The 25252-nt window shown below is 49.7% G+C and overlaps 3 protein-coding genes across 7 annotated transcripts; 2 read left to right on the top strand and 1 right to left on the bottom strand.

Annotated features, from left to right (window-relative positions):
- Window positions 1–1713: 1713 nt before the first annotated feature.
- GBA1 (glucosylceramidase beta 1) lies at window positions 1714–6107 on the top strand. Its single transcript, XM_074262201.1, has 11 exons — window positions 1714–1872; window positions 2270–2357; window positions 2562–2753; window positions 2882–3028; window positions 3307–3440; window positions 3647–3819; window positions 3969–4206; window positions 4523–4747; window positions 5140–5303; window positions 5724–5840; window positions 5944–6107. Exons 1-11 carry the CDS (start codon window positions 1729–1731, stop codon window positions 6047–6049), a joined length of 1728 nt encoding a protein of 575 aa, XP_074118302.1. The 5' UTR covers window positions 1714–1728; the 3' UTR covers window positions 6050–6107.
- A 471-nt stretch (window positions 6108–6578) lies between these two features.
- On the bottom strand, window positions 6579–12436 carry MTX1 (metaxin 1). Of its 3 annotated transcripts, none has more exons than XM_074262200.1 (9): window positions 11477–12386; window positions 10785–11385; window positions 9723–9792; window positions 9408–9487; window positions 8351–8443; window positions 7970–8152; window positions 7758–7834; window positions 7017–7171; window positions 6579–6926 (listed from the first exon to the last, which is right to left on the bottom strand). In XM_074262200.1, the coding sequence occupies exons 2-9, from the start codon at window positions 11280–11282 to the stop codon at window positions 6712–6714; spliced, it is 1371 nt and encodes a 456-aa protein (XP_074118301.1). In that variant the 5' UTR covers window positions 11283–11385; window positions 11477–12386; the 3' UTR covers window positions 6579–6711. The 3 variants fall into 3 exon arrangements, with proteins under 3 accessions (XP_074118301.1, XP_074118300.1, XP_074118298.1); XM_074262199.1 differs by having other exon boundaries at window positions 10785–11607; window positions 11699–12386; XM_074262197.1 differs by having other exon boundaries at window positions 10785–12436.
- Window positions 12437–12917: 481 nt separating this feature from the next.
- THBS3 (thrombospondin 3) lies at window positions 12918–24994 on the top strand. Of its 3 annotated transcripts, none has more exons than XM_074262194.1 (23): window positions 12918–13027; window positions 14303–14509; window positions 15046–15302; window positions 15389–15494; window positions 16374–16400; window positions 16673–16755; window positions 16842–16893; window positions 17092–17240; window positions 17750–17890; window positions 18138–18215; window positions 18981–19133; window positions 19510–19620; window positions 19841–19948; window positions 20425–20584; window positions 20992–21110; window positions 21272–21324; window positions 21639–21832; window positions 22038–22216; window positions 22317–22365; window positions 22629–22825; window positions 23067–23239; window positions 24200–24339; window positions 24667–24994. In XM_074262194.1, exons 2-23 carry the CDS (start codon window positions 14320–14322, stop codon window positions 24723–24725), a joined length of 2778 nt encoding a protein of 925 aa, XP_074118295.1. In that variant the 5' UTR covers window positions 12918–13027; window positions 14303–14319; the 3' UTR covers window positions 24726–24994. The 3 variants fall into 3 exon arrangements, with proteins under 3 accessions (XP_074118295.1, XP_074118296.1, XP_074118297.1); XM_074262195.1 differs by lacking the exon at window positions 12918–13027 and adding an exon at window positions 13103–13336; XM_074262196.1 differs by lacking the exons at window positions 12918–13027; window positions 14303–14509; window positions 15046–15302; window positions 15389–15494; window positions 16374–16400 and having other exon boundaries at window positions 16688–16755; window positions 16842–16886.
- Window positions 24995–25252: the final 258 nt, after the last annotated feature.

The raw sequence follows: 25252 nt of genomic DNA, 5'->3' as shown, positions 1-25252 counted from the left end.
AAATTTGCCTCGGACTTTTACTAGTTATGAGTCTGGGCAACTCATTTAACAAATTAGTCTCTATCTTCTCATAAAGGGTGCCAGGGTCTTATTTCAGAATTATGCTTTGTCTTTGAATTGGCTACTCTAGCCAAAGCATCCCTAATTGTACAAGGAAAAGCAGGCTCTTTTGTAGATCACTGCAGCCCTTAAACTTGATTCTTCTAATGACTTCATTATTTGTCTATAGTATCACTAATCAAATCACCCAATAGCAACATTTATTAAATACCTATGTATTGGCTACCCAATTAGGTGGGTAGGCATACAGATAATAAGAGTGAAATATTCCCTGTCCTCAAAAAGCTTCCATTCTTCCTAGGGAACATTTCCTCAGTAACTAAATACAGGATATATCAAAAAATCAAAGTGATAAATAGAGTGATAGGTGCTGGGGAAATCAGCAAGTTTAAATTTTTATGCCTTCCTTTTTCATTCCTCCACTCCCTTTTTCCCCCTTGATATGATCTAATAACTTTCTTATCTGTGCCTTCCTATATGCAATGCTACACTGTCATAGATCCTAATTAACAAATTCCTGAACTATTTATTTCAATAACCTCCTAATTGTTTTAATTTCTTAATGCTCTCTCCTCTTGCTCACATCTCTCTTTCATTTTTATGACAGTATCCATATGAAAACTAGTCTGTCACATGCACAGATTTGGTCATGGTGCTGCTTCTCTTAAAAATCTTCAGTAGCTCCCAATTATCTTCTAAATCAAGTTCAAAATCTTGCACAACCTAGCATCCCTCTTTTTCTGTACCCTCATATAAATATTCTTTTTCTGCATATCCTTCGTCCTTCAGTCAGACAGGACTACTCGCAATGCCCATGGCCTATTTGGTGTTTTCCCTGGATTCTGGCATTTTTTCACGCTTTCCCCACTTTCCCTAACTTACAGACGGGTGTGCTAGAAGAAGGCCGCATTGAAAATTGGGCTAATGGTTAAATTCTCTCGGGGAGCATTTAGTTACAGCCTGGAAATACCTGAACTTATTGCTGTGTTTATTGTTTAAATTTAAGAAAATGTAATTAACGAGAGTCCTGCTACACCAGCCTCGTAACTCTTGCTTGTAACCTAGTTCCAACTTGTCTCTTCCCACAAACCACAGATATAAGGTAACATTGTATCTCAGTGCCTCGGAAGACAGAGTTGTGCAGAGACGCTTTAACAACGGTTTGCGGAATTAAAGTCCCTACAAGTTGGCTTCTACGCAAAATAAGCAGACAAAGCATTAGCACTCAAACAGCCAGACTTAACACGGGGTGGGGACGAACCGCTCTTCTCTACCTCTCCCTTCCTAAAATTTGTCCATAAACCGAAGCACGTTTAATCGATCCCATTAAACATCCCAAACCTGGCTTGGGACTAAAAGAGGAGAAAGGGGCGACTGGAGGCCAAGGAAGTTCCTCTTTCCCTCCTCCCCCTCCCCCGGGTCCTCGGGCACATCCCGAGGACTCGGACTACTCCACGCTCCACTCGCGGTCGGGTTTTCTGGCATAGTTCTCCGCACGGTTTGTGATCTTTGTTTCTAGACTGAACACACGGTGTCTGCCCCGCCCGGTGCGGGGTGAGGTCCGTTCCTCTCTCTGACCCAGTAATCACTGTGCCCCGCACAAAGATGGCCGGGGGCGCTTCGGGGACCGTCACGTGACGGACCAAAGCGTCACATGACCTCCGCCCAATGGATTCAGGGATGCAGAGTCCCAGCACCAGGCGAAACCTGGGCGCTCTCCGGCAGCTTGCACACCTTTCCTCCCCTGAGCCGGGGAGCCCCACAGCCCTCCTGACCCCACCGGAGATGGGACCCTCGAAGCGCTGGAGAGAGGTGAGGAGCCCAGCCTAGCCCTCCACACTCCGCCTCGCGGCGCCAGGGCTGGTTCTGGGAAAGAAGAAAACTGAAGGTCTCCCACCCTGCTCGCGCACCGGGGGACCTTGGTCCAGGAGGGGGCCCGCGCAGAGACAGGGCATGGAATGAGGGAAGGAGCGTGGAGCCACAGGACGGGAGCAGACTCTGCCCGTGCTTCATCATCCCCATTCCTTGTTACCAAGCCTCATTCCCGCCCCCATCCTGGTCCCCGTCCCACATAGTTTCTTGAGGAGCCGGGCCGGGAGGCCAGCAGAGGATGGTTGCACAGGAGAAGTTGCGCTGTAGGTCGGGGATGTTTGATGCATCTTGTTTTTTGCCGTCCCCACAATCAATCCCGTCCTTGTTCTGCTCTCAGGAACATCGCAGGGATTTGGTTAAAGCAAACCATGCCGCTGCAGCTGCCTTGGGAGTGCTTTTACTTCAGATGATTTCCTGCGCCTCAAGTGAGTGACCATAATAGGGAGGGGAAGGAGCACACAACATTCAGATGTTGGTGGTGTAGTGAAAACAGAAGCGTTTTTAGGACTTCCCTTGAAGTGCTAGGTTCGTCGTGGTACCAGAAGATGTTTGGGAAAACTTGGGTGGAAGGAGACAAAAACTTGGCCCCTTTTCTGCTCTTGCTCTGTGTCTGTTTCCTCTCCATCTAGGTTCCCGTCCCTGTGTCCCCCAGAGCTTCGGCTACAGCTCTGTGGTCTGTGTCTGCAATGCCACCTACTGTGACACACTGGACCCTGTAACCCTCCCTGACTCTGGCACCTTTAGCCGATATGAGAGTACCCGAAGTGGCCGGAGGTTAGAGTTGAGTGTTGGGTCTATCCAGAGCAACTGGACAGGCAAAGGTAATGATTTCCTCCGGATCAGCTAGATCTGACAGCTCTCATGGAACCAAGAAACTCAAGGCTGCTGGGCCTGGGGACTCAGCCAAGCTGCCTGGTGTTCAGGACTAAGAGGAGATCTTTTCTTTCAGGGCTGCTTCTCTCCCTTCGACCGGATCAACAGTTTCAGAAGATAAAAGGCTTTGGAGGAGCAATGACTGATGCTGCTGCTCTCAACATTCTAGCCCTGACACGTCCTGCCCAAGACTTACTCCTTAAGTCTTACTTTTCTCCAGAAGGCGAGATATTTTGAATATGAGTAAAGGATTCTTTGACCTAGGAGAATTCCTTCATCCCTTCTTAATGTCTGAGTTCCCCTACCATTTTATATCCTCCCTCCTTCATCTTCTAAATTTCTGAAGGTCCTTAGGGCCTACTTTTCTCACAGGTACACCTGATTCTACAAGCCTTGATTCCAATGCCTGTTTTCCAGATAGACTTCCATGTACTGTAGTTCAGATTTCAGGGGTCTCCATCTCCTCACAACCTGGCTATCTGAGCTGTTGTTCTTTTCTAGGCATTGAATATAATATCATCCGAGTGCCCATGGCCAGCTGTGACTTCTCTATTCGTATCTACACTTATGCCGATGACCCTGATGACTTCCAGTTGAACAATTTCACCCTTCCTGAGGAGGACACCAAGCTTAAGGTGGGCAGAATTGGTATTAAGTGGCTTTGCTTCCTCGAAGGTAAAGAAGCATCACACTAAGGAAGTTATTGGAAGTTACATGTTCCCCACCCCTAAATAGTTATGAAGGAACAAGGGCGGGACTCAAAGACTGGGCCTGATGCACTGGTTAAGCCAGTCACTGTCAGTTTCTTCACCTATTCCTCATTATCTACCTATTTTTTCAGATTCCCCTTATTCACCGGGCTCTTGCCCTAGCCCAACGCCCTACCTCACTCTTTGCCAGCCCGTGGACATCACCTACCTGGCTTAAGACCAATGGGGCAGTGAATGGGAAAGGGTCACTCAAGGGAAAACCAGGAGACAAGTACCATCAGACCTGGGCCAACTACTTTATCAAGTAAGGAAGGGAGATTGGGGGACTATTCTACCTTCCTGGTTTTTAAATCTCCTAGACTTGACCTTTTGAACCTTTCCAATACACCATGGCTTTTCTCTTAAATCCCAGTGTAGGGGTCACCATTATACTTGTCCTGCATCTCTCTTTAGGTTCCTCGATGCTTATGCAGAACATAAGTTGAAGTTTTGGGCAGTGACAGCAGAGAATGAACCATCAGCGGGAATGATAAGTGGGTATCCCTTCCAATGCCTGGGCTTCACTCCAGAACTTCAGCGAGATTTCATTGCCTTTGACCTAGGCCCTGCCCTTGCTCAAAGTGATCACCGTGACACCAAACTACTAATACTGGATGATCAACGCCTTCTGCTGCCCCACTGGGCAGAGGTGGTAAGGCCTTAGCCTCCCAAATCACATGGGTCCCTTTTAGTCTAAGACCCCTGTCTCAAAATACTTTGGTTCCCTTGATCTGGGGCTCTATTGCTCCCCACACAGCTATGGTCCTAGAAACTTGGGATATTTTTTCTTCTGGTCACTTGATCTTGCCAGACTTCTAGAACTTTCTCGGGTTCTATTATTCTTTCTCTCCCTTGCTCCCTCAATTCTATACTTTCATGTATTACTCCTTCTGTTCCTCATTATATTCCTGAGTATCTACACTCAGAAGGTCTCATTCCTTTAAAGCGCCTCCTTCTTCCTTTTTTAGGTGCTGAAGGATCGTAAAGCAGCTCAGTATGTCTCTGGGATAGCTGTGCACTGGTACCTGGACTTCCTGGCCCCAGCCAAAGCCACACTGGGGGAAACGTACCGCTTGTTCCCTAATATGATGCTCTTTGCTTCTGAGGCCTGTGTGGGTTCCAAGTTTTGGGAACAGAGTGTTCGGCTAGGCTCCTGGAGCCGAGGGACACAGTACAGTCACAGCATTATCACTGTAAGTCTTGCCTTTATTTAGCTAATCTCATGAGTGAGTTCTTTCTCCAATTCTGACCACCTTATACACGATCTTATTCAGGGAACCTTGAGACAGAAATTCTTTTTCCTCCTGCACAATTATGTGCTGCATGGTAATTCCTAGAACACTTAGGTTCTCCAAATTAATCTTTGTCCTCTGCCCCTTTAGTCACATCTGTCTCTTATTTCTCCATGATTTCCTGACTTCTTCCCAGATATCCTTATTTTGCTTCCTTCTCTCTAGACCAGCAGGCTCCTAGCACAGGGCTGACCCACCTATTTTTGCTCTGCCCCTTTGTGACACTCATTACCTTCCCAGATGCCTCAGGGCTGAGCCTATGTTTCCTTGTCCTTATCCCATCCCCTGTATAGAATCTCCTCTACCATGTAGTTGGATGGACAGACTGGAACCTTGCCTTGAATCCTGAAGGGGGGCCCAACTGGGTGCGCAATTTTGTGGATAGTCCCATCATTGTGGATATAGGCAAGGACAAGTTTTACAAGCAGCCTATGTTTTACCATCTTGGACACTTCAGGTGAGCCAGCAAAGTATGTGCAGATGGCGGGGTGGGGGAGAAGAGGGAGGGAGGGAGAAGAAGGTTCTATGAAGCAGGATCTATTAGAGTGGGAACACATGTGCCTGGCCCACTTATGCAAGAGTGGATATCTCCCAGAAGAGTATTTGGGATGATGGATCAACAGTTAACCAAGCCAGTGGCCATTCATGGTGACAGAGTCAGAAGGGAAGGGTTTATACAGTCAGAAGGCATCTCCTAGTCCCTAGTCTCCTCTTCCCATGTGTAGGCCCAGAGAAGTTAGGTGACACACAGCTAGCCATGTTATCAAGCAGCAAAATTTGAAGCCAGGTAGTTTTGGCCACAGAGGAAAAGAAAATTGGGGACTTCCTTCTTGGGAGCAGCCAGGAGCCTGACCCACTAACGCTGTCTCATGTCTAGCAAGTTCATTCCCGAGGGCTCCCAGAGGATAGGATTGGATGCCAGCCAGAAAACCCACCTGGAGACAGTGGCCTTACTGCGCCCCGATGGTGCTGCTGTGTTAGTGGTGCTCAATAGGTGAGTGAGGGGAGGAGATGGGCACTGCAAGGAGCTCCAGGATTGCCAAGGTACTAGTGCCCACTAGGGGGAGCATCCCTTAATTGCTTCCTCTCTTCCCCAGCTCTTCCCAGGATGAACCTCTTACCATTGCTGATCCTGCTGTGGGCTTCATACAGACCTTGGCACCTGCCTACTCCATTCAGACATACCTCTGGCAGCGCCAGTAATGAAGTGGGCATATGAGCAGCTGCACTTGGGTAGTGGACATTAAAAGGATGGAGCTAACTCACCCGTCACTTCTAACTGGAGAGACCTGAAGCAAGGCAGGGTTGGGGGGGGGGGTAGGTTGAAGAAAGAAGGGGGAAAGATCTAAATTGCTGAGCTGTGGCTTGAGTGACTCACTCTCCCCTCTGCTCAGTGCCAGGGGCTTGAGGCCCCTAGAGGAGTGGGAGGGGGAAGCCCTACTCCCTTTCTGAATGCATGTATGAGTGTGTGCTCTGTGCTGGCTATGGAAACTGGCCCCGTGCCCAGAGTGAGCTCACCGTCTGTACAAACAGCAGATTCAGGGGAGAGGGCGGTAGAGAGATGGAGCTGAGGCGAGCAAAGACCAGCAAAGTAGGGAAACCAAACAACTGGAGTGTGGAGAGGAGCGCTTTCCCAGAAACATGGGGCAGTTAAGGAAGCCAGGTACTCTTCTGTGTTAATAGCCAAGGACGCTGCAGAAGGGCACTAAGGGCAGAGACACTGACACTAGGCCACTATGAGCAGATTTATTCCAAGGGGTGGAAATGGCCACTCCATCTCTCGAAGTGCCCAACATGGGGGCAGACAGTGGTCATTTGGAATGCACAGCAGTAGAAAAGTCAGTTCAAGGAACAACATCAGGATGTCATTCATCTTCCTCTTCCTCAGCAATACCCAAAGCCCGGGTTCCTGATGTTCTACTAGGGTTTGCCCGCTGTATAGAGACAATACCACTGAGCAGGGCATAGCCTACCATGGCTGCCAAGCCAGCCAACACAGACAGAATTTGCCCCCTTCGCCGGTATGGTTCTTCATCAGTCTCTGAAGTTGAAGGTGTTGGGCGTGGAGGTGGTGCTTCAGCTGAGAGAGGGAAAGAATGCTGGGTGAACATTGAGTCAGAAGGCAAGGTTTTTGCATATTCTGCCCTTCACCAATGCCCTTCCACCTTACCTCCATCCCAAGGGAAGTAGAGACTGAGAATGTGGGTGCAGTAAGCACACAAGTTGCTCAGCCCTCGAACATGGGCTTGTAGTTTTCCATTAGGTAGCTTAGCCTGAAGCAGCAGGGCCACATAGCTGAAGACAAAGGCATCCAGGGAGGCAGGCCTGGGGCAGAAGTGAGACAGAATCAGGGAAATACAAGAGACTGGGCCTAAAGAAGATTTGGTGAAAACAGAGATGGAGAGAGAGAATAAAGATGTAAGCTTTGGGGGAACTGTCAGGGCCAGACCTGGAGTGGAAGCCTCGGAGAAGGAGATAGAAATTACACACAAAGTCTTGGATACATGTCCAGTCTCCCAGTACTGGTTAGTAGATGAGCCCTGAATGGGTCTCTGTCCCAATACTAGATAAAGGGCACATTGAGTAGGGCTGCTGCCCTGTAAATTCCCACTCCACAGTCCTGGCTGGCTACAAGAGCCTCTCCCCATCAGAATGGATTCCTTGGTCCTACATACAGGCCCAGTGTCACCCAGAGCTTAGGCTTACCTCAAACAACTCCTAAACCCCACCACAGTTCCTGCTTATCCACCTCTGGCTCCATCCTGCCCCCAGATCCCCCCTCCTTTTGCCCATATAAGCATCCTTCTTCATTCATGACCAGGAAAAAAGCCTTGTGATCTCCCAATTCACTTCTTCCAGATACTTCCCCCCTCTGCCCCTTCCCCAAATGCCTCTCTAGGCACAGACTCACGAGTCTCCAAAGAAGAACTTCTGGGAGCCCAAGCGCTGAGAGAGCAGGGTCAGGCACTCCCGGGCCTCTCGATACAGCTAAGGGCAGGGGGGTGGGGGAATGACACAGAGAATGGGGCAGCCTCAGGAACAAAGACACAGGTAGCCTCACCTCTTTGGCAGTCACCCGCATCTGCCCCCCAAACCTCACTATCACCCCTTTCCGAAAGGCACCTCTTTCTCTACTTCCTCTTCGTCCTCAGGCCTCTGTTCCCCACATAAGAGCTGGAGCCGTTCTATGTGTTTCTTCTGCATTCGGCCTGGCAAGAACAGGTTGAGGGGGAAGGGCATGGCTTCGGCGTACCACTTTCGAGTCAGCTCCACATAGTTCTTGGCATCCACCCAGAAAGTGTGGATCTAGAAGAGGATAGGAAAGGAGGGAAGGGTTGATTGTTTAGGTGTCTAGGTGGCTCCCTTGCCAAGGATATCTGCATTATACAATGCAATTATACTCTGCCTCTCTCTGGCCTATCTAGCCCTATATAAATTTGTTGGGGAGGGGGAAAGGGGAGTGGGGCCAGACCAGTGGCACTGCAAAAGTGCAGGCACACTCACCAACACAGGCAGCAGCTTCTCTTCCAGCAGTGACATGAAGGCCAAGGTATCTGCCCCCTGCCGGGCTGAAAGGTCATAGTCTGCATTGTACTTCTGTGGAGAAAGCAGTCATTAAGTGGACATTAGGGGAGCACCTGAGCCGTGTTCCCCCAGACTTCCCTTCTCCAAATGGTGAAGCCGAGGATGCCTCTGGGTTTGGAGCGAAGACATTTCCCCTTTCCTCTGGTCCCCACGTCTGGACCCAGTCAGTGGCCTGTTGATGTTGGCAGAGTGCCCACCCTTAGAACCTGCCAGCCGTCAGGGCCCTGAGCCCGTCTGGGGAGGAGGGGGAAGGAGGCTCAGCCACAAACTCGGAGTGGCTCCCAGAGTTTCCACGGAAAGCTGGCACCACGCCTATTGGAGGCTCCTCTCTGACAGCAGCCTGCCTCTTCTCCCACTCATCTTAATACCACAAAGAGACCAGAGCAGTACCAGAGACAGGTCTATCTCCATATCTCCTCAGGAGCCCAGAGGACCCAAATGTGATGGAATGGAAGAAGTGCTGCCTTCCTTAAACCATAATCTTTTTAAAATTATATAATTTTTTAACGACCAAGCATCTATTTCTCTCCCTTTAACCTCCTCCCTTCAATTGAAAAAATAAAACCTTTGTAAACAAATCTACAGAGTTATCCTAATACTAGAGTCCAAGTGGCTTTAGACTTCCCTGACTACCTTGCTAGAGGTTTTGCTAAATTTCACCAGCTTGCGCCATGGCCAAGAACCCCTTTCCTCTTCACTGTCCCTTGGGAGAGGGGGGCCTATGTCTCAACCTCTCCTCAGCCAGGTGTTATTATTTCCCCCAATCCTTCCAGACTTGTCTTATCTTTGGATCCCCAAAATTTTATGATTCAATTTCCTCAGATCATTTTTCATTTACTTTCATCCTTAGTCTATGTATCCTTTGTGATTCTCTCAAACCCTCCACTCTTAGAAAAAGCAAAACTGAAAATGAAGGACAAGTATTCTGTCCAACCCCCCACCCATATTCCTCTGGCTCAGAAAGCCCGCACCAGACCTGTTTCCTTAGGTGGGTGATGATCTTGTGTGGTTGAGAGATAACTCCGCCCTCACTAGTCCGAAGAGCAGGCAAAGTTCCTGATACAGAAAGAGAAAGATGGGATTATGGCACTATCAGTGCAGGCAAGCATCAGTTAAGAACTGATGAGCCAAATAAAGGGTGGTATTCTACATTCCAAGGCCTGCAGGGGATGGTGTGGGGCTATAGATAAAGCCCTTCTTAGAAGCTCTCTTTAAGACATCCAATATTCCCTCTTCTCCTAAGGACATTCTGCCCCAACCCTCCCTGCCAACCATGGCTTTCAGGGGGTACCTGAGGGACTCCTCCAGGGGTTAGTGATCTTGTGCACCTTCAGAGGGGCCCCAGTGAATCTGGCATAGGTCTGCAAGGAAAGAAGGGAGGAGGCAGTGAAGCAGCGCCCATTAGGAAGAGCTTAACATGTGCCTGTCAGGACTGGTGAAAGGCACTGCCATGAGGAGGAAAGAAAGGCAGGGCCTGTGTGTGTCCCTAGACAAAGTGACAGTGGTTGGGAGGGGGGGGGGAGGAGAAGAATGATAATGGCTGAGGTTTGGCCTGGAGTTAGAGCATGTGTGGTATCTGGTGCCTGAGATGATTTACAAATGGAAATGACTTCAAGAGGTCATCTTAGTTCAAGCCCCATTTGAGGGGTCTTTCATGGACCAATAATTTCATATTAGAGCAAGTTCTTGTGGAAATGTCCTCCACAAGGCAGTCATTGTCAAGTGGCTGGGGTGTATCGGAAGCAGGAGTATTTCCAGAGGGCCAGCTCCATCACATGCCCCCCAGATCCTTCACTTTATACGCGGTGAAATTCGGGTCGTCACTTTGTCACGGCCACAAACCGCCCGGGGGAGCCGGGCAGGACTGGAGATCTGCACTCAAGGTTTCTAGAGCTAGCACGTGGTTCTCTCTGAGCCAAGGGGATTCCCCACCCCCCCTTGTCTCCAAAGGCCAGAAATGCAAAGTCCAAGGTCAAGACGCCAGGATTTGGGTCTGCATCTAGCGGGCCGTGGGGTGGGGTTCTCAGAGGTCGCGGAGTCGTCCGATGACCACCTAGGCGCTAGCTTCTAGTTCAAACCTTTTGCAGATATGGAAACTGAGGCTACGAAGGTGATCGCACTTTGCAAGGTCAGGCAAGGAGTGAAATGGCAGAGGTGGGATTTCACTCTGGCTTCTGCTCCCCTTCCACTGGGCCGCGCGGAGGGGCGGGAGCCACGGCTGTCCACCTCAGCTTACCTCCTGCCTCAGTTTCCCCTGCCACCCGCGCCGGGTCTCTCACCTCCGACCTCAGGCTCACCTCCCCGGCCCCAGAGCGTCCCCGGCTCCTCGGCCCAGCGGGGTTCCCGCCCTCACCAGCACCACGAGGCTGTCCAGGTCCACAGACGGCAAGCCCCAGCCCCCAGCCCAGCAGTACAGCTCCATGGGCGCCGCCATCTTTTCCGCCCTCTGTCCCGGAAGCAGCTCCAAACTCTGCAAGTTCTCAGAGCACGGGTAGGAGGGGTAGGCGGGGTAGGCTTTCTCCGGAGCCTGGTGGCAGACGGGGGCGGAGCCTCTCGGAGACGGGGTAGAAAATTTCTGGGGGGCGTGGCCACAAGGAGAGAGGGATCGCCCGGGGGAGGGACTGCGGTGTCCTCGGTGGTGAGAGGCTCGCTTCGGGGAGGGGCTGCGGGGCGAGGCTGGGGAACGTCTGGGGTATTCTGGGTGATGATGGGTTGGCTCCGGGGAGGGGGTATGGGGCGGGGCGGGGGAGGGGCTTCGGTGTTCCCAGTAGGGGGAGACTCTCTTCGGGAGAGGGCTTCGGGGCGGGACGGGGGAGGGGCCCCGTTGTTCACAGTAGAGGGAGACTATCATTGGGAGGGGGCTACGTGACTGGGCGGGGGAGCGGCTTCGGTGTTCGTGGCGTGGGGAGGCTCGCTTTGGGGAGGGGCTACGGGGCGGGACGAGGGAGGAGGGGCTTCGTGGTTCAAAGTGGAGGGAGACTAGCATTGGGAGGGGGCTCCGGGGCGGGGTGGGGAGGGGGCTCCGGGGCGGGGTGGGGAGGGGGCTCAGTTGTTCACCTTGATGGGAGACTCGTTTCGGGAGAGGGCTGTGGGGCGGGGTGGGGAGAGGGCTGTGGGGCGGGGTGGGCAGGGGGCTCCGTTGTTCACCTTGGCGGGAGACTCGTTTCAGGAGAGGGCTATGGGGCGGGGTGGGGAGAGGGCTATGGGGCGGGGTGGGCAGGGAGCTCCGTTGTTCACCTTGGCGGGAGACTCGTTTCAGGAGAGGGCTATGGGGCGGGGTGGGCAGGGGGCTCCGTTGTTCACCTTGGCGGGAGACTCGTTTCGGGAGAGGGCTATGGGGCGGGGTGAGGAGGGGGCTCCGTTGTTCACAGTAGGGGGAGACTCGCTTCGGGAGAGGGCTGCGGGGCGGGGCGGGGGAGGGGCTCCGTTGTGCACAGTAGGGGGAGACTCGCTTCGGGAGCGGGCTACGGGGCGGGGCGGGGGAGCGGCTTCGGTGTTCGTGGCGTGGGGAGGCTCGCTTTGGGGAGGGGCTACGGGGCGGGACGGGGGAACAGCTATTGTGTTGATGGTGGGGGGAGGCTCGCTTTAGGGAGGGGCTACGAAACGGGCTGTGGGGGCGGCTGTGCTGTCCGTGGAAGTAGGGGACTCGATCCGGAGAGGAGCTGTGGGGAGGACAAAGGCCTTGGAAATGGAGACTGGGGGACTGCTGTGAGGCACAGTCCGGGGTCCCGACCGAAATCACGGTCGAGGTTGGAGGGGAGCCTCCCTTGGCCTCGGGGTCGAGGTCTTGCTCGAAGTCTTTCATTAGGACTAAGCCCCAGGTCTTATGTTGGAAGGCGGGGACTCTGTGGCCTCGGGTGCCCCCGGCCCCCGGAGGAGGCTGCCCCCGAGGCGGGGCGCGGGGGGGTCCCCCTTGCTGCATGCTTTCCGTGGCGCGTTATGTTTGGAGCAGCCCGCAGCGCTTATCTCCATGGAAACAAAACAGGGGCGGTGTCGTGGCCCCGAGGCTGGGCTGAGTGAGGGAAGTAAGGGGGGGAAGACTCAAGGACTGTTGCCTTGGAAACAGAAGCTTCTCCCCTGACCCCCCAAACTCGTTCCAACCCCCCACCCCGTTTCCCTATCCCCATCTTCCTCACCTCCCCAAAACTCAAATCATTCTGTTTCCCTTCTTCTCTTCTCGGCTTTTGGCTTGTAAATCCGTTCCGTTACCCCAATCTGCTTCTGTACCCACCCCACCTCTGACCCCTCCAGGCTCCAACTTGTCCAGGCACTACGGAAGAGATGGAAACGTTGGGATCTTCAGTGCTCCCTCTCCCTTTCCCCCCATAATCTCCAGTTTGTGAGCATCCCGATAGCTAGCTAGTCACTGCCATTACTCTGGCGTATTCTCATGCCAAGAGTGGAATAATGCTTATAGTTTCTTTAGCATCGCCTCCCCAAATAGCTACACCAACCTCTTAAAAAGCATAGGTGTCTAAGAGTCAACGCTCCCCCTCCCCATCGTGATAGGAATACTGGGGAAGTTGGGATTCCCCAGGAATTATACGAGGAAGAAAGTGAAAACTGGGAGAAAGCGCCTAGATGTTGGCGGGAGAGGTGAGCAAGAACTTTTTAGCTGAGAGGCCTCTGGTTTTCTTCCTCCAGTGCCCCTAGAGTTATAGAGCTGGGGATGCCTCAAGGTTGATTGGCAGTTCTTTGTTCCTGCCCCCCTCCCTAGCCCCGCGGGCTCCCCCCTGCTCCGTTCCTCCGCCCCCCCCCCTCTCCTCCCCTCCCTCCGCCTTGCCTTTCCCTTCCCAGCTCCTGGGGTTGTGAGCCGGCTCATCGGCATGGAGACGCAGGAACTTCGGGGGCCCTTGGCTCTTCTCCTCCTCTGCTCTTTTGCTTCTGCTAGTCAGGACCTTCAGGGTAAGCCTGCCCCTACACCCCTTTACCCTTTTCCAGCCAATCTCATCCTTTGTGTTCCTGACTCAAGTAGCTAGAAACGTGAGAGTGGCGGAGCGAGGGCCAGAGATCGAGAGAATGCACTGATGGGTAGGAGAGGGACATCTTCTAAGGCCAGGTATGATGCCAAGGCAGGAAGCTCAAGGGATATCAGTAATTGATTGCCTTTAGGGTGACACTTCAGAATCTGCAAATATCCTCAGATGGTTAGGAGATATTTTGGAAGTAGACTCTGGTGAAGAAATTAGCCCTGGTGTCCATCTACTGCACCACTCTGTCCCTGTGGTCCTGGTTACTCCTGAGGAAGGGGAGGATAGAGGTCCCTACTCTCTGGGAGGTCCGGTGATCAGATGGGCTGAGTGCCCTTGGGTGTGGGAGAGGTGGAGGCGGAAAAGGGACGACAGAGACAGATATTTTCCTCAGTTTGAGTAGAAACCACAGATTAGCCACAGGACATAGCAGCTGGAGGAGCTGTGGTCCTGGATCTCTCCAGTGTGAAGGAGAGACTGACCAGATAGCTGGGAGATCTCATGGAGCAACTGTTCTTCTCTCTGAATATCTGTATTGATCTCAAGAGGACAGGATGGGTTCAAAATGCAAGATGAACTGAAATTCAGCTATGGGGAGAAAATATAACTTGGCACAGTGGTCACCAGGTGCCCACTTTTTCCCTGGTCCAGGAATAGTAGCTCCTTGGTGCCACCTAGTGGGGATATCTCCAAATTGTTTCACCTCTGAGTTTAATATTCCAATCTTCAACTGGAATCCCTAACAGAGAAGGGCAATGTGTTTTAAGAGGATACCAACCTCTGGTTCCACTGGAAGCAGAACTCAGAAAAGCCCAGGGGGAGGCTGAGGATCCCTAAAAATGGAGCCTGTACCTCTGCACCTGGAGCCAGATTCCAACTCTGTTGTATTCCATCCTGACAGTGATTGACTTACTGACTATGGGTGAGTCTCGGCAGATGGTGGCCATGGCAGAAAAAATCCGGACAGCTCTACTGACAGCTGGGGATATCTACCTCCTGTCCACCTTCCGACTGCCTCCCAAACAGGGTGGTGTTCTCTTTGGCCTCTACTCTCGCCGTGACAACACTCGTTGGCTGGAAGCTTCCATCGTGGGCAAGATCAACAAAGGTGATCCACGGGCACTATCTTTTCCTGGCTATGACCACCAATGATGGAGATATTTGATCAGCATTGACTGTTTTCCTTTATCTCCTACTGGGAAAGGGTATTTTTTGACTGGCTAGGGATCAGTGGAATACTTTCTTAATAAGTTCTGGGGGGGGGGGCATCCAGGGGCATTTCTAATACCTGAGAGAATATTCAAATAGGATGAATACTGGAGACGGAGAGGAGAGAGACATCTTTTGCTAGGGGGCTTACATGTTACCAGTGTTCAAGTGATAGTGCTGAGGGAAAAGATATCAGGATTCTATGGGGGGTGAGGAATGGTAGGCTTCAGTGGGTACAGAACCTCATTCTTACTTTCCTATTGGAAGCAAAAGTCTGATAACTAAGGAAGGGAGGGGGGAGGGAGAGAAGGATTTTTTTAACTCTTAAATGATGTCAAGTCCAAAAAGCAATCTCATGCCTAAGTAATGCTTAACCACTTTTTACCACTGGAATGGAAAACAGTAGCACATATTGACCCTATCCTTTCTGGGCAGTGTTAGTTCGGTACCAGCGGGAAGATGGGAAAGTACATGCAGTGAACCTACAACAAGTAGGCCTAGCAGACGGACGTACCCACACTGTCCTGTTGCGTCTCCGTGGTCCTTCCCGGCCTAATCCTGCTCTACAGCTCTATGTGGATTGTAAGCTAGGTGACCAGCATGCTGGGCTCCCCCCATTGGCTCCTATCCCTCCTGCTGAAGTAGATGGACTAGAGGTTCGGACTGGCCAGAAGGCTTATATGAGAATGCAGGTGTGTAGTGAGAGAACTTTAATGTGGGGGTGTGTGCAACCAAATGTGGACCAATGGCTAACCTTGCTCTCTTCCTGAACCATCAGGGCTTCATAGAGTCCATGAAAATGATTCTGGGGGGATCAATGGCCCGAGTCGGAGCACTGAGTGAATGTCCATTCCAAGGAGATGAGGAATCCATTCATAATGCAGGTGATACACTATCTTGATCTTTAATCCCTGTAATACTTGATTTAAAACTCTGGACCTCTTAAACACCATTTCCTTTGACCCACAATTCCCTTAATATTTAACCCTCCTACTTTTCTTTTTCCTGGGTTTCTAACTCTGTTATCTCTTTATTTCTGACTTCATAATTTTGAAAAGGCCAAGGGACATGGGGCCCAAGGAAAATTATTCTCTGAGTTTCTTATTTTCCAACATTTTTTATTCAAGCACATCAAATTAAAATGAATACTAAAGGAAGCTTAGAAGGAAAAAATAATTTTAAAATAAAGGAACACCAAACTTGATATGATAAATATGAAAGATGGAAAAAGATGTTTTGGTGATAATGTGACTATATAATAATGGTAAATGTATCTTAAAACAACTAGTTAGATAATGCTTCTAAAGGGGCAGCTAGGTAGCTCAGTGGATAGAGCACCAACCCTAAAGTCAGGAGGATCTGCCTTCAGTTCAGATCTGACCTCAGACACTTAACACTCCCTTGTGACCCCACTGGGCAAGTCACTTAATCCTAATTGCCTCAGCAGAACAACCACCACCAAAAAAACCCATGTGATAGATAATGCTTCTGCCTCCTCCTCTTCTCTTTTAGACATCTGTTTCCCTTAACAACTTTACAGCTAACTAGTGGGTAGAACCCCTAAAATATAGGGACTTGGGAATTCCCCACCTAAGGTACTATTCTTTCTGATCTTCATAGTAATGATCCAAACTCTAAGCCTTCCCAGGGTACCTTATATGTTCACATGTCCATCTTTCCAATCCATTCTCCATTGCTTCCTCCATCCCCTTCCTAGATGAAAAATGTTCTGTCTTTTTACTATGTTTTCTTCTCTCCTCCAGTGACCGGAGTACTTCACTCTATCCTAGGTGAGCAAGGAAGGGTGATGATGTAAGCACTAGGGATGCTTAAGACAAGATCATTGGGTGCTAGGTGGGGGGATAAGGAGTTCTGTGGTCAGACTCATTTGAGCTTGATAGATTAAGAACTAAGGGAGAAATTAATTCCTGAGTTATATATTTGGATGAGGGCATGGTCCCAAGAGCATCTTGGGTGTACCTTGGGTGTTTCAGTGACTAACAAGCTAAATGCCTGGTACTTATAGTTCTGAAACTTTCACTACTATCTCATTTCTCTATAGGTGAACAGACAAAGGCACTAGTCACCCAACTTACCCTTTTCAACCAGATCCTGGTAGAGCTTCGAGAGGACATCCGAGACCAGGTTAGAAGCCAGGACCAAGCAGAGGTAAGGAAGTAGTGTGCCAGTGTTGACCATGCCTCCTAGCTTTTTTTTTTCCCTTTCTCCAGGTTAAGGAGATGTCCTTGATCAGAAACACCATTATGGAGTGTCAGGTGTGCGGTGAGTGGGAGGGCCTGGGGAGGGATTTTAGTATGGCTTCTGTGTTTCCTCCAGCTCCTCTGCCCCTGTCCTCCATGCTCCTACTCCCACTTCTGCTACCCATTTCACACAGTTTTCTGCCCATTAATCTCCTTTGTCCCTCCCCTCACCCTATGGTGTCCCCTCTTGGTGACTTCTGATAGTACCCTCATTCCCCAGGCTTCCACGAGCAACGTTCCCACTGTAGCCCAAGTCCCTGTTTCCGTGGTGTGGACTGCATGGAAGTCTATGAGTACCCAGGCTACAGATGTGGGCCTTGCCCCCCTGGTCTTCAGGGCAATGGCACTCACTGTACTGACGTAAATGAGGTGAGGAGGAGATTAAGGATGGCAAAGGGAAGAATATGGGAATAAATGAAGGGAAATACTAGGATGATAAGAGAGCTAAAGAGTTAGGGGATAAAGAAAGGGACTGAAGGGGATGAGATGGATACTAATGGATGCAGAGGAAACTGGAACAATAATTAGGAGGGATAAGAAAACCAGGAGGAGGAAGGAACACAGATGATATTTGAATGAGACCAGGGAGAGAATGAAGGAACTGGATAAGAAAAACCAGAGAAACAGGAAAAAAGTTTGGGTGAAATAAGCAGAAGACTGGAAGAATTGAGAGGAGTTAGTAGGATAACACCAGAAGAATACAAAAAAAAAAAAAAAAAAAAAGGCTAAAGGCATGAAGAGGCATAGGAATAGAGAAGGATATGGGGTACTGAGCTTGAAGAGGTCTAGGGGCTTTGGGTAACTTATCTAAGATGAGGATGATGTCCAATTTCCCTAAGAGGATTCTGAGCCAAGTTTCCTCCTATCCTTTTCTTCAGTGTGCCCATGCAGATCCCTGCTTTCCAGGCTCCAAATGTATCAACACCATGCCAGGATTTCACTGTGAGACTTGTCCTCAAGGGTACAAAGGGACCCAGGTGTCTGGTGTGGGTATCGACTATGCTCGTGCCAGCAAACAGGTTAGGGAGGTGGACCATGTGACTCAGTACTAAAGTTGGGAACTTGTTTAGGGGGTTCGACATTGACCTCTCAAAATGACCTAGATATGATATATTGGCTTATTTGCATGATTTGGAAACTATCCAAGTCCCTGTATTTTCTTCCTTGACTGTTGCTCAGCCTTTACCTTTCAATGCTGTAACCTTTTCGATGATGAGAGCAGCTGCTTGTCGGGTCTCATTAAATCTAAGCCCTTGGTTTCTCCAGGTCTGCAATGATGTGGATGAATGCAATGATGGCAACAATGGTGGCTGTGACCCCAATTCTATCTGCACAAATACTGTGGTGAGTTGGTTAGAGGCTGTATCAAGTAACAGAGAGGGTGGCAGGTTTGTAGTCAGGAAAGACTTGATTTCAAATCCTGCTTCTAATATGTAATGGTTGTGTAACCATGGGCAAGGCACTTAACTTCTTTGAGCCTCAGTTTCTCTATATGCTATATGAGAGTAAGCCCACCTATGATACCTACATAATGTAGTTCTTATGAAGATCAGCTAGGTAACATGGTAAAGAGAGTACCAGGCCTGAAATCAGAAAGATCTGAGTTCAAATGCACCCTTAGATACTTGCATGATCTTGGGCTAGTCACTTTGCCTTATTTGTAAAATGGGGATAATAATTGCACTGACTCTGTAGGATTGTTAAAAGGATAAGATTATAATTGTAAATGTTAGTTATTATTATTATTATTAGAAACACATGAAAGAGTTTTATAGTAAGCCTTAAAGTGACTAATGGAAAGAGAATGTTATTATTACTGGTGGCAAAGGAGAACAGAATACTAATTTTTACATTGTTTCCATCTGCCCATTTCATGGGAGTTTCCAAGGTATCATCTTTTTTTTTTTTTTTTTTTTTTTTTAAGCTTTAGAATTGATAGACACAATGGAAAGTCCCATTATTCCAATCTCCTTCTCCTACCAGAGTAGCATAATATCCTTTTTATCCCACCTTAGTGAATTAGCACCATATTCCTCTGTTATACAAATGCCTGGCAGTAAATGTTTCATTACTTACCAACTTATGATCCCACCAATTCTTTACTCTTAGGGTTCCTTCAAGTGTGGTCCATGCCGTTCAGGTTTCCTGGGTAACCAGAGCCAGGGTTGTCTCCCAGCCCGGGCCTGTCAAAGCCCAGCACACAACCCCTGCCATGTCCATGCTCACTGTCTGTTCGAGCGAAATGGTGCTGTGTCTTGCTCGGTAAGCCAGAAGGGAGAAGGGGGAAAAAAATGAGTCTTTGGGGGAAAGAGAGGGAATTAAGGAATTGGGAGCTGGAAAGGGGGAAGGATATGTAGTAAGAATAGATCTAGAAGAGGGAAAGACCTGGACATGAAGTGGGAAGAGAGGAATGGATGTGGAAGGCAAAAGGGAGACCTATTTAGGAAAGAGCTAGATCCTGTTGTCCAGTTGATACTTTCCAGCTATGAGAGCCTATGAAAATCACTTCTCTGAGCCTGTTTTCTGTTTTGTAAATGAGGATTGTGATCACAATATTTATTGTTCTTTTAAAATTTCAAATATAAATTATTTCTGGAAATCTCATCTGAAACCCTAATTTTCCTGTATCTCATCCTAGTGCAACATAGGATGGGCAGGGAATGGGAATGTCTGTGGCCCCGACACTGACATTGATGGCTACCCAGACCAGGCCCTGCCCTGCATGGATAACAACAAGCATTGTAAACAGGTGGGTATGGTGAGCATAGGATGAACCAGGTAGGGTTGGGGTCAGATCTGAGTTCTAGTCTCATCCTTATTACCTGTGGTGGGATCTTGGACAAATTGTTCTATCTCTTGAGGCTTGTGTTCTTATGGGTTAAAAGAGATCATAGTGGCAGCCCTACCTGAATTACATGAGACAATGGAGGTGAAAACAGTGAATTCTAAAGGTCATTCTTCCTCTTCAGGACAATTGCCTCCTGACACCCAATTCTGGGCAGGAGGATGCCGACAATGATGGAGTGGGTGACCAATGTGATGATGATGCTGATGGTGATGGGATCAAGAATGTGGAGGTTCCTCTGGGCTCCTACTTCTGTAGTCCCTCTGGTCTTTTTGCTGCCCTCTCTTTTGTCATCTCTGCCACCTCTCTTTCTGTTCTGTTCCTCCATACATATCCTATTTCCTTATTCTGTTCCACTAATATTGTTCTTGACCTCTCTCATCTTTGAGTTGAAAAACCTAGGTTCCTCCAAATATACTTGTGTGGCCATGAACATGTTAGTCACCATTCTCTGGGCCCCAGGTCCTTATCTGAGTAATGAAGAAGTTGAATGCAATGGTTTGGTGTGAGTGACTAGAGAAAGGGCATAATCAAACTTGGTGGGGGGCTGAGGTGGAGGCAGAAAACTAGCACAGAGGCTTTGGAAGAGTATGCAGAAGGGCTGCATTTGTGGGTGGTGGCCCTGGAGGCAGAGACCCTAGCAAGCCCCAGAGCAAAGCTTCAACCCTTCCTCTTCTCTGTTCCTCCCTCCCCTCCCCCTCCACCCAGGATAACTGCCGGCTGTTTCCCAACAAAGACCAGCAGAACTCCGACACAGATTCATTTGGTGATGCCTGTGACAACTGTCCCAATGTACCTAACAATGATCAGAAGGACACAGACAACAACGGGGAAGGGGATGCTTGTGACAACGATGTGGATGGGGATGGTACGCAGGAGGTTCACAAAGAAAAGGGGTTGGGGAGGAATGGTAGGAGGGGAGGGAAGGAACCGATGACAACTCAAGTAGGGAATCACTTGGAAAGGCTAAGGTCTGGTGGATGGGAATGGGAATGCTTGTAGCCACAGTGTGGACTGGTCACATGCAGAGAGGGAGTGAGTGTGTTAGATAAGGAATGGGATAGTGAAGGATTTGGGGGAAGGGGAAAGCAGGGAGTAGAAGAGGGGTATCTTAAGAGGTGGGAAGATTTGGAGCCAAGGTGGAAATTAGCCTTGGAGACACAGATATGTAGCTCTTCTCAGGTGGGAGATCACATGGAAACATTTGCTTATATTGGGAAGGACTGTGCTCATTCTTGGAGTGATTTTGTATTTCCTTTTGACCCTCTCTTCTAGGAATCCCTAATGGGCTGGACAATTGCCCAAGGGTCCCTAACCCCCTGCAGACTGATCGGGATGAGGATGGGGTGGGGGATGCTTGTGATAGCTGCCCGGAAATGAGTAATCCTACACAGGTACAGGGGAAGGGGAAAGGGAGAGAGATGTGAAGCATATGGGCAGAGCAGAGGCTGGGGCTAAAAGAAATCAACCTCTTGCCTGAAACGAACAAGGAAGGGGGCCAGGATGTGGTGGGGTTAACCAGGGCAAGAAGTGAGAACAGGTCCCTATCTCTCAGACAGATGCAGACAGTGACCTGGTAGGGGACGTCTGTGACACGAATGAAGACAGGTAGGGTCTTGGTCGACTGATTTGGGGAATCTCTTCAGGGTTCTTTCAAATTTTCTAATTGTTTTAATTCTTCCTTGCTACTGCTGAGCTGAGAATAATCCCTAGAATGTGCTCATTCTTTCTGCTTCAGTTACTACCTTTAAAAGCAGCTGCTTCCCATAGGATTTCATCTTTGTTTCTAAATGTAGTGGGAGTGGGAGGGATGCAAAAATAAGGCCAGGGCTAAGAGAAACCCCAAGCAAAGAAATGGAAAGGATGTAGGATGTAGTACTCTTTGTGAGGACTTTAACCAGGTGCGTGTCTCTCATGGGCAGTGATGGTGATGGACATCAAGACACCAAGGACAACTGCCCCCAGCTACCCAATAGCTCCCAGCTTGATTCAGACAATGATGGGCAGGGTGATGAGTGTGATGGAGATGATGACAATGATGGGATCCCAGACTATGTGCCCCCTGGTCCTGACAACTGCAGGCTGGTGCCTAACCCCAACCAGAAGGACTCAGATGGTGAGGGCTTGGTTCACTATAGATTATATTACAAATTATCTTTCTTGGGAGATTAAACACGGACAAATTAAAACCCTTCTATGCTTGAGAATTGGGAGGGGGAAAATGAAGTATAAGGAATGGGTCCAATCCATAGACAAGATTTGGGGAGGGCACAATATAGCTCAGAATAGAAAACATTATGCCCTAAATCATATCTGCATAGGCAATGGTGTGGGGGACGTGTGTGAGGATGACTTTGACAACGATGCGGTGGCTGATCCCCTTGATGTGTGTCCTGAGAGTGCTGAAGTAACACTAACTGACTTCCGGGCTTATCAGACTGTAGTCCTGGATCCTGAGGGGGATGCCCAGATTGACCCAAATTGGGTTGTACTCAACCAGGTAGATATCCCTGGTGGGGTTCCTGAGTTCCTCGGGCTTTGTGAACCTGGAAGGGAAGGGGAACACTAGGATTAAGTGCCTTGTTTCTTCTCCTCCACAGGGTATGGAAATTGTTCAGACTATGAACAGTGACCCTGGCCTGGCTGTTGGTAGGTAGTGGCCATCCTCTTAACTTGGGAATGGGAGGGAGGAAAGAAACAAGGGAGGTATAGATAAGAGAAGGGAATTAGAGGGCAAAGAGGAAAATCACAAGACCCAGGTTGATAATGTCAGGAAAATGCAGTCAGTGGCTTGGTGGTCCCTTCTCACTTCTTTCTGCCACCATTTTCCTGTAATTAAGTCTTGATTCCTACTAATCTACTGGGACAAGTGACCATTAATGAGGAAGAATCTCTTCTCCCTGCCTCTTCAGGGTATACAGCCTTCAATGGTGTAGACTTCGAGGGCACCTTCCATGTGAACACAGTGACAGATGATGATTACGCTGGTTTTCTCTTCAGCTACCAAGATAGTGGCCGATTCTACGTAGTCATGTGGAAGCAGACAGAGCAAACTTACTGGCAGGCAACACCCTTCCGTGCTGTGGCCCAACCTGGTCTGCAGCTCAAGGTCTTCTGTCCTTTCAAACCCAGGGCCAGGGAGCTTAAGACTTCCTGCAGTTGGCCCATGGCCCCTCCCTTCCCTGGCTTTTCCCCAGCCCCCTGTCCAGCCCTATATAATTTGGGAATTGGTCCCAGAAATTCCTGATATTACTTTCTTAATTCTTTCTTTCCATGATTATTGCTCAAGTGATTCTTTTGGCACATCTTCATTCATTGGTATGACAACCAATTATTCCCTTTGCTCTCAGGCAGTAAAGTCAGTGTCTGGTCCAGGCGAGCACCTCCGAAATGCCCTGTGGCATACAGGCCATACACCAGAGCAAGTTCGCCTACTGTGGACAGATCCACGAAATGTGGGCTGGCAGGACAAGACTTCGTACCGCTGGCAGCTGCTTCACAGACCTCAAGTTGGATACATCCGGTGAGGGAAGGAGAGATAGAGCCCCTCCTCTGGGAGCCCTACATAATCATCCACCATACAACCCCCTTTCTTTTGCCCTCCTCTAGGCGAGTCTTAAGTTGGCAACTTGTCATGACTTCTCAGCCAGTTGGCCCTGCCTGCCCTGGGCAAACTGGAATTATAATTTTAGATATGAGAGGGATTTCAATTATCATCTAAGTTCATCATACTCATTTGAATTCAAAGATAAGGAAATCAAGGATATTTAGTGAGTTAGTGGCAAGCTAGATTCCAGGACTAAATGTTAATACCCCTATTCTTTACCCGGAATTGTTGCTGCAGTGCACACCAGTCAGTAAACTAGGAAACTCAGAGCATAGCCTTAATTGTCTGAATAACACAACTTCCACACAAAGCTCAGTTCAGAAAACTCTTGTTACCATTACAAATACCAAGACTCAGTAAGGTAGGGAGGGAAAAGCAGGATAAGACTGCTGATCTTAGGAAAATGGGAAGTCAGAACAGTAAGCAGATGAGGCTTGCCCCAACACAAACATTACTCAACAAAGCTAAGTAGCTTGCTGTGTGTATACTACCCCCTCCCAAGTTCTTTCCCCTTTAAGGTGCCTGGGCCTGTGGGGGGCCAGAGCAGGGGAGCTGTGTGTGTGTGTGGGGGGGGTGGACTGGAGCCTGGGAAGTGGGTGACTTCACCCCCCTGCCCATTGTGCCCATCGCCATGGCAACTCAATCCCTGCTTGGAATGTGGCTGGGGCTTTGAGATGCAAAGGGGGATGGACAATGAGCTGGGGGCCCCTAGCCTGAGAACAACTCTCCCCTTCCTCCTTTCCCCCTCCTCCACTCCTCTCTCAAGCCTGATGAGATCATGAGGGACTGGCAGGGGATTGAGTGAGAACTTTGGCTTGTTAACAATTCAGTGTCCAGAGGACACCCTAAACTCATGAATTTCTTTCTCCTGGGTAGGGTGAAACTCTATGAGGGTCCCCAGCTGGTGGCAGATTCTGGGGTGATCATTGATACATCCATGCGGGGGGGTCGCCTGGGTGTCTTCTGCTTCTCACAAGAAAACATCATCTGGTCTAATCTCCAGTATCGATGCAATGGTGAGGTCCTGAGAGTTGGGAAAGGGTCACTGGGATTCAAGATCATCCCCACCTGCCCCTGGTACCTTTCAACCCATACACTGAGTACTTCTCAATCTAACATTACCCAGATTTAAAGCTCAAAGGGAGCAGAGAACAAGAGTGGGTCCCTGGAATTGGGGAAAAGGGGAGGGGTTTTGAGCCTCAGCTTCTTTCAATCTTTCCCTGGGAGAAGGGGATGGTAGTTCATTGTAGGGCACCTCTCCATCTTTGGGTCTTCTCTCAGTGGTGGGTTGGGGCAGTGGTTTCTCTGACTTCCCTCATCCCTCTTACTTTCAACCCTTCCAGACACAGTGCCTGAGGATTTTGAACCATTCAGGAGGCAGTTGCTTCAGGGACGGGTGTGAGGGTCCATCCAGGGACATTCAGAATCTAGTCAAGACCCTCTGGATGCAGACTGGAGGTTCAGGGGATGAGTCTTTCCAAACTCTCTTCCCCCCCCCCCCCACCTCCCCGCCCCCCCCCCCCCCCCCCCCGTTCCTCCCACTCCAGATGGGCTGGAGGTCCAACTGCTCAACGTGTGAGAAGTTTAGAGAAGTCTCTAAGGCTCCGTCCCTTCCCTCCTCCACCACCCTCCAGGAAAAATGTTTCTATAAAGTTCATATTGTTTTCTACTCAGTCCGGTGCAATTGCTTCTTCGGGAGGGAACGCGGCCCAGGAAAAGGAAGGATAGACAGCCCCGTGGGAAGGAGGGAGGGATAGAAACTGGCAAACCGGGAAATGTGGGAGTCGATCGAGGTAAAGCTACGAAGACTGGCACTTGGGCAGAGAAAGGGGAAGGGGCAGCATGAGAATGAGTTGGATCGCGGGGGTGCAGCGGGGAGGATGGAGGCTGGTGGGACTCACTGCGGGCGGCGCCCGTCCAGGCGAGGTC

Source organism: Sminthopsis crassicaudata, chromosome 4 (genome assembly GCF_048593235.1).
Source record: "Sminthopsis crassicaudata isolate SCR6 chromosome 4, ASM4859323v1, whole genome shotgun sequence".
Taxonomy (NCBI): Eukaryota; Metazoa; Chordata; class Mammalia; order Dasyuromorphia; family Dasyuridae; genus Sminthopsis; species Sminthopsis crassicaudata.
The sequence above is the reverse complement of the archived record's forward strand: the minus strand, read 5'-3'. Positions and strand labels throughout refer to the sequence as shown.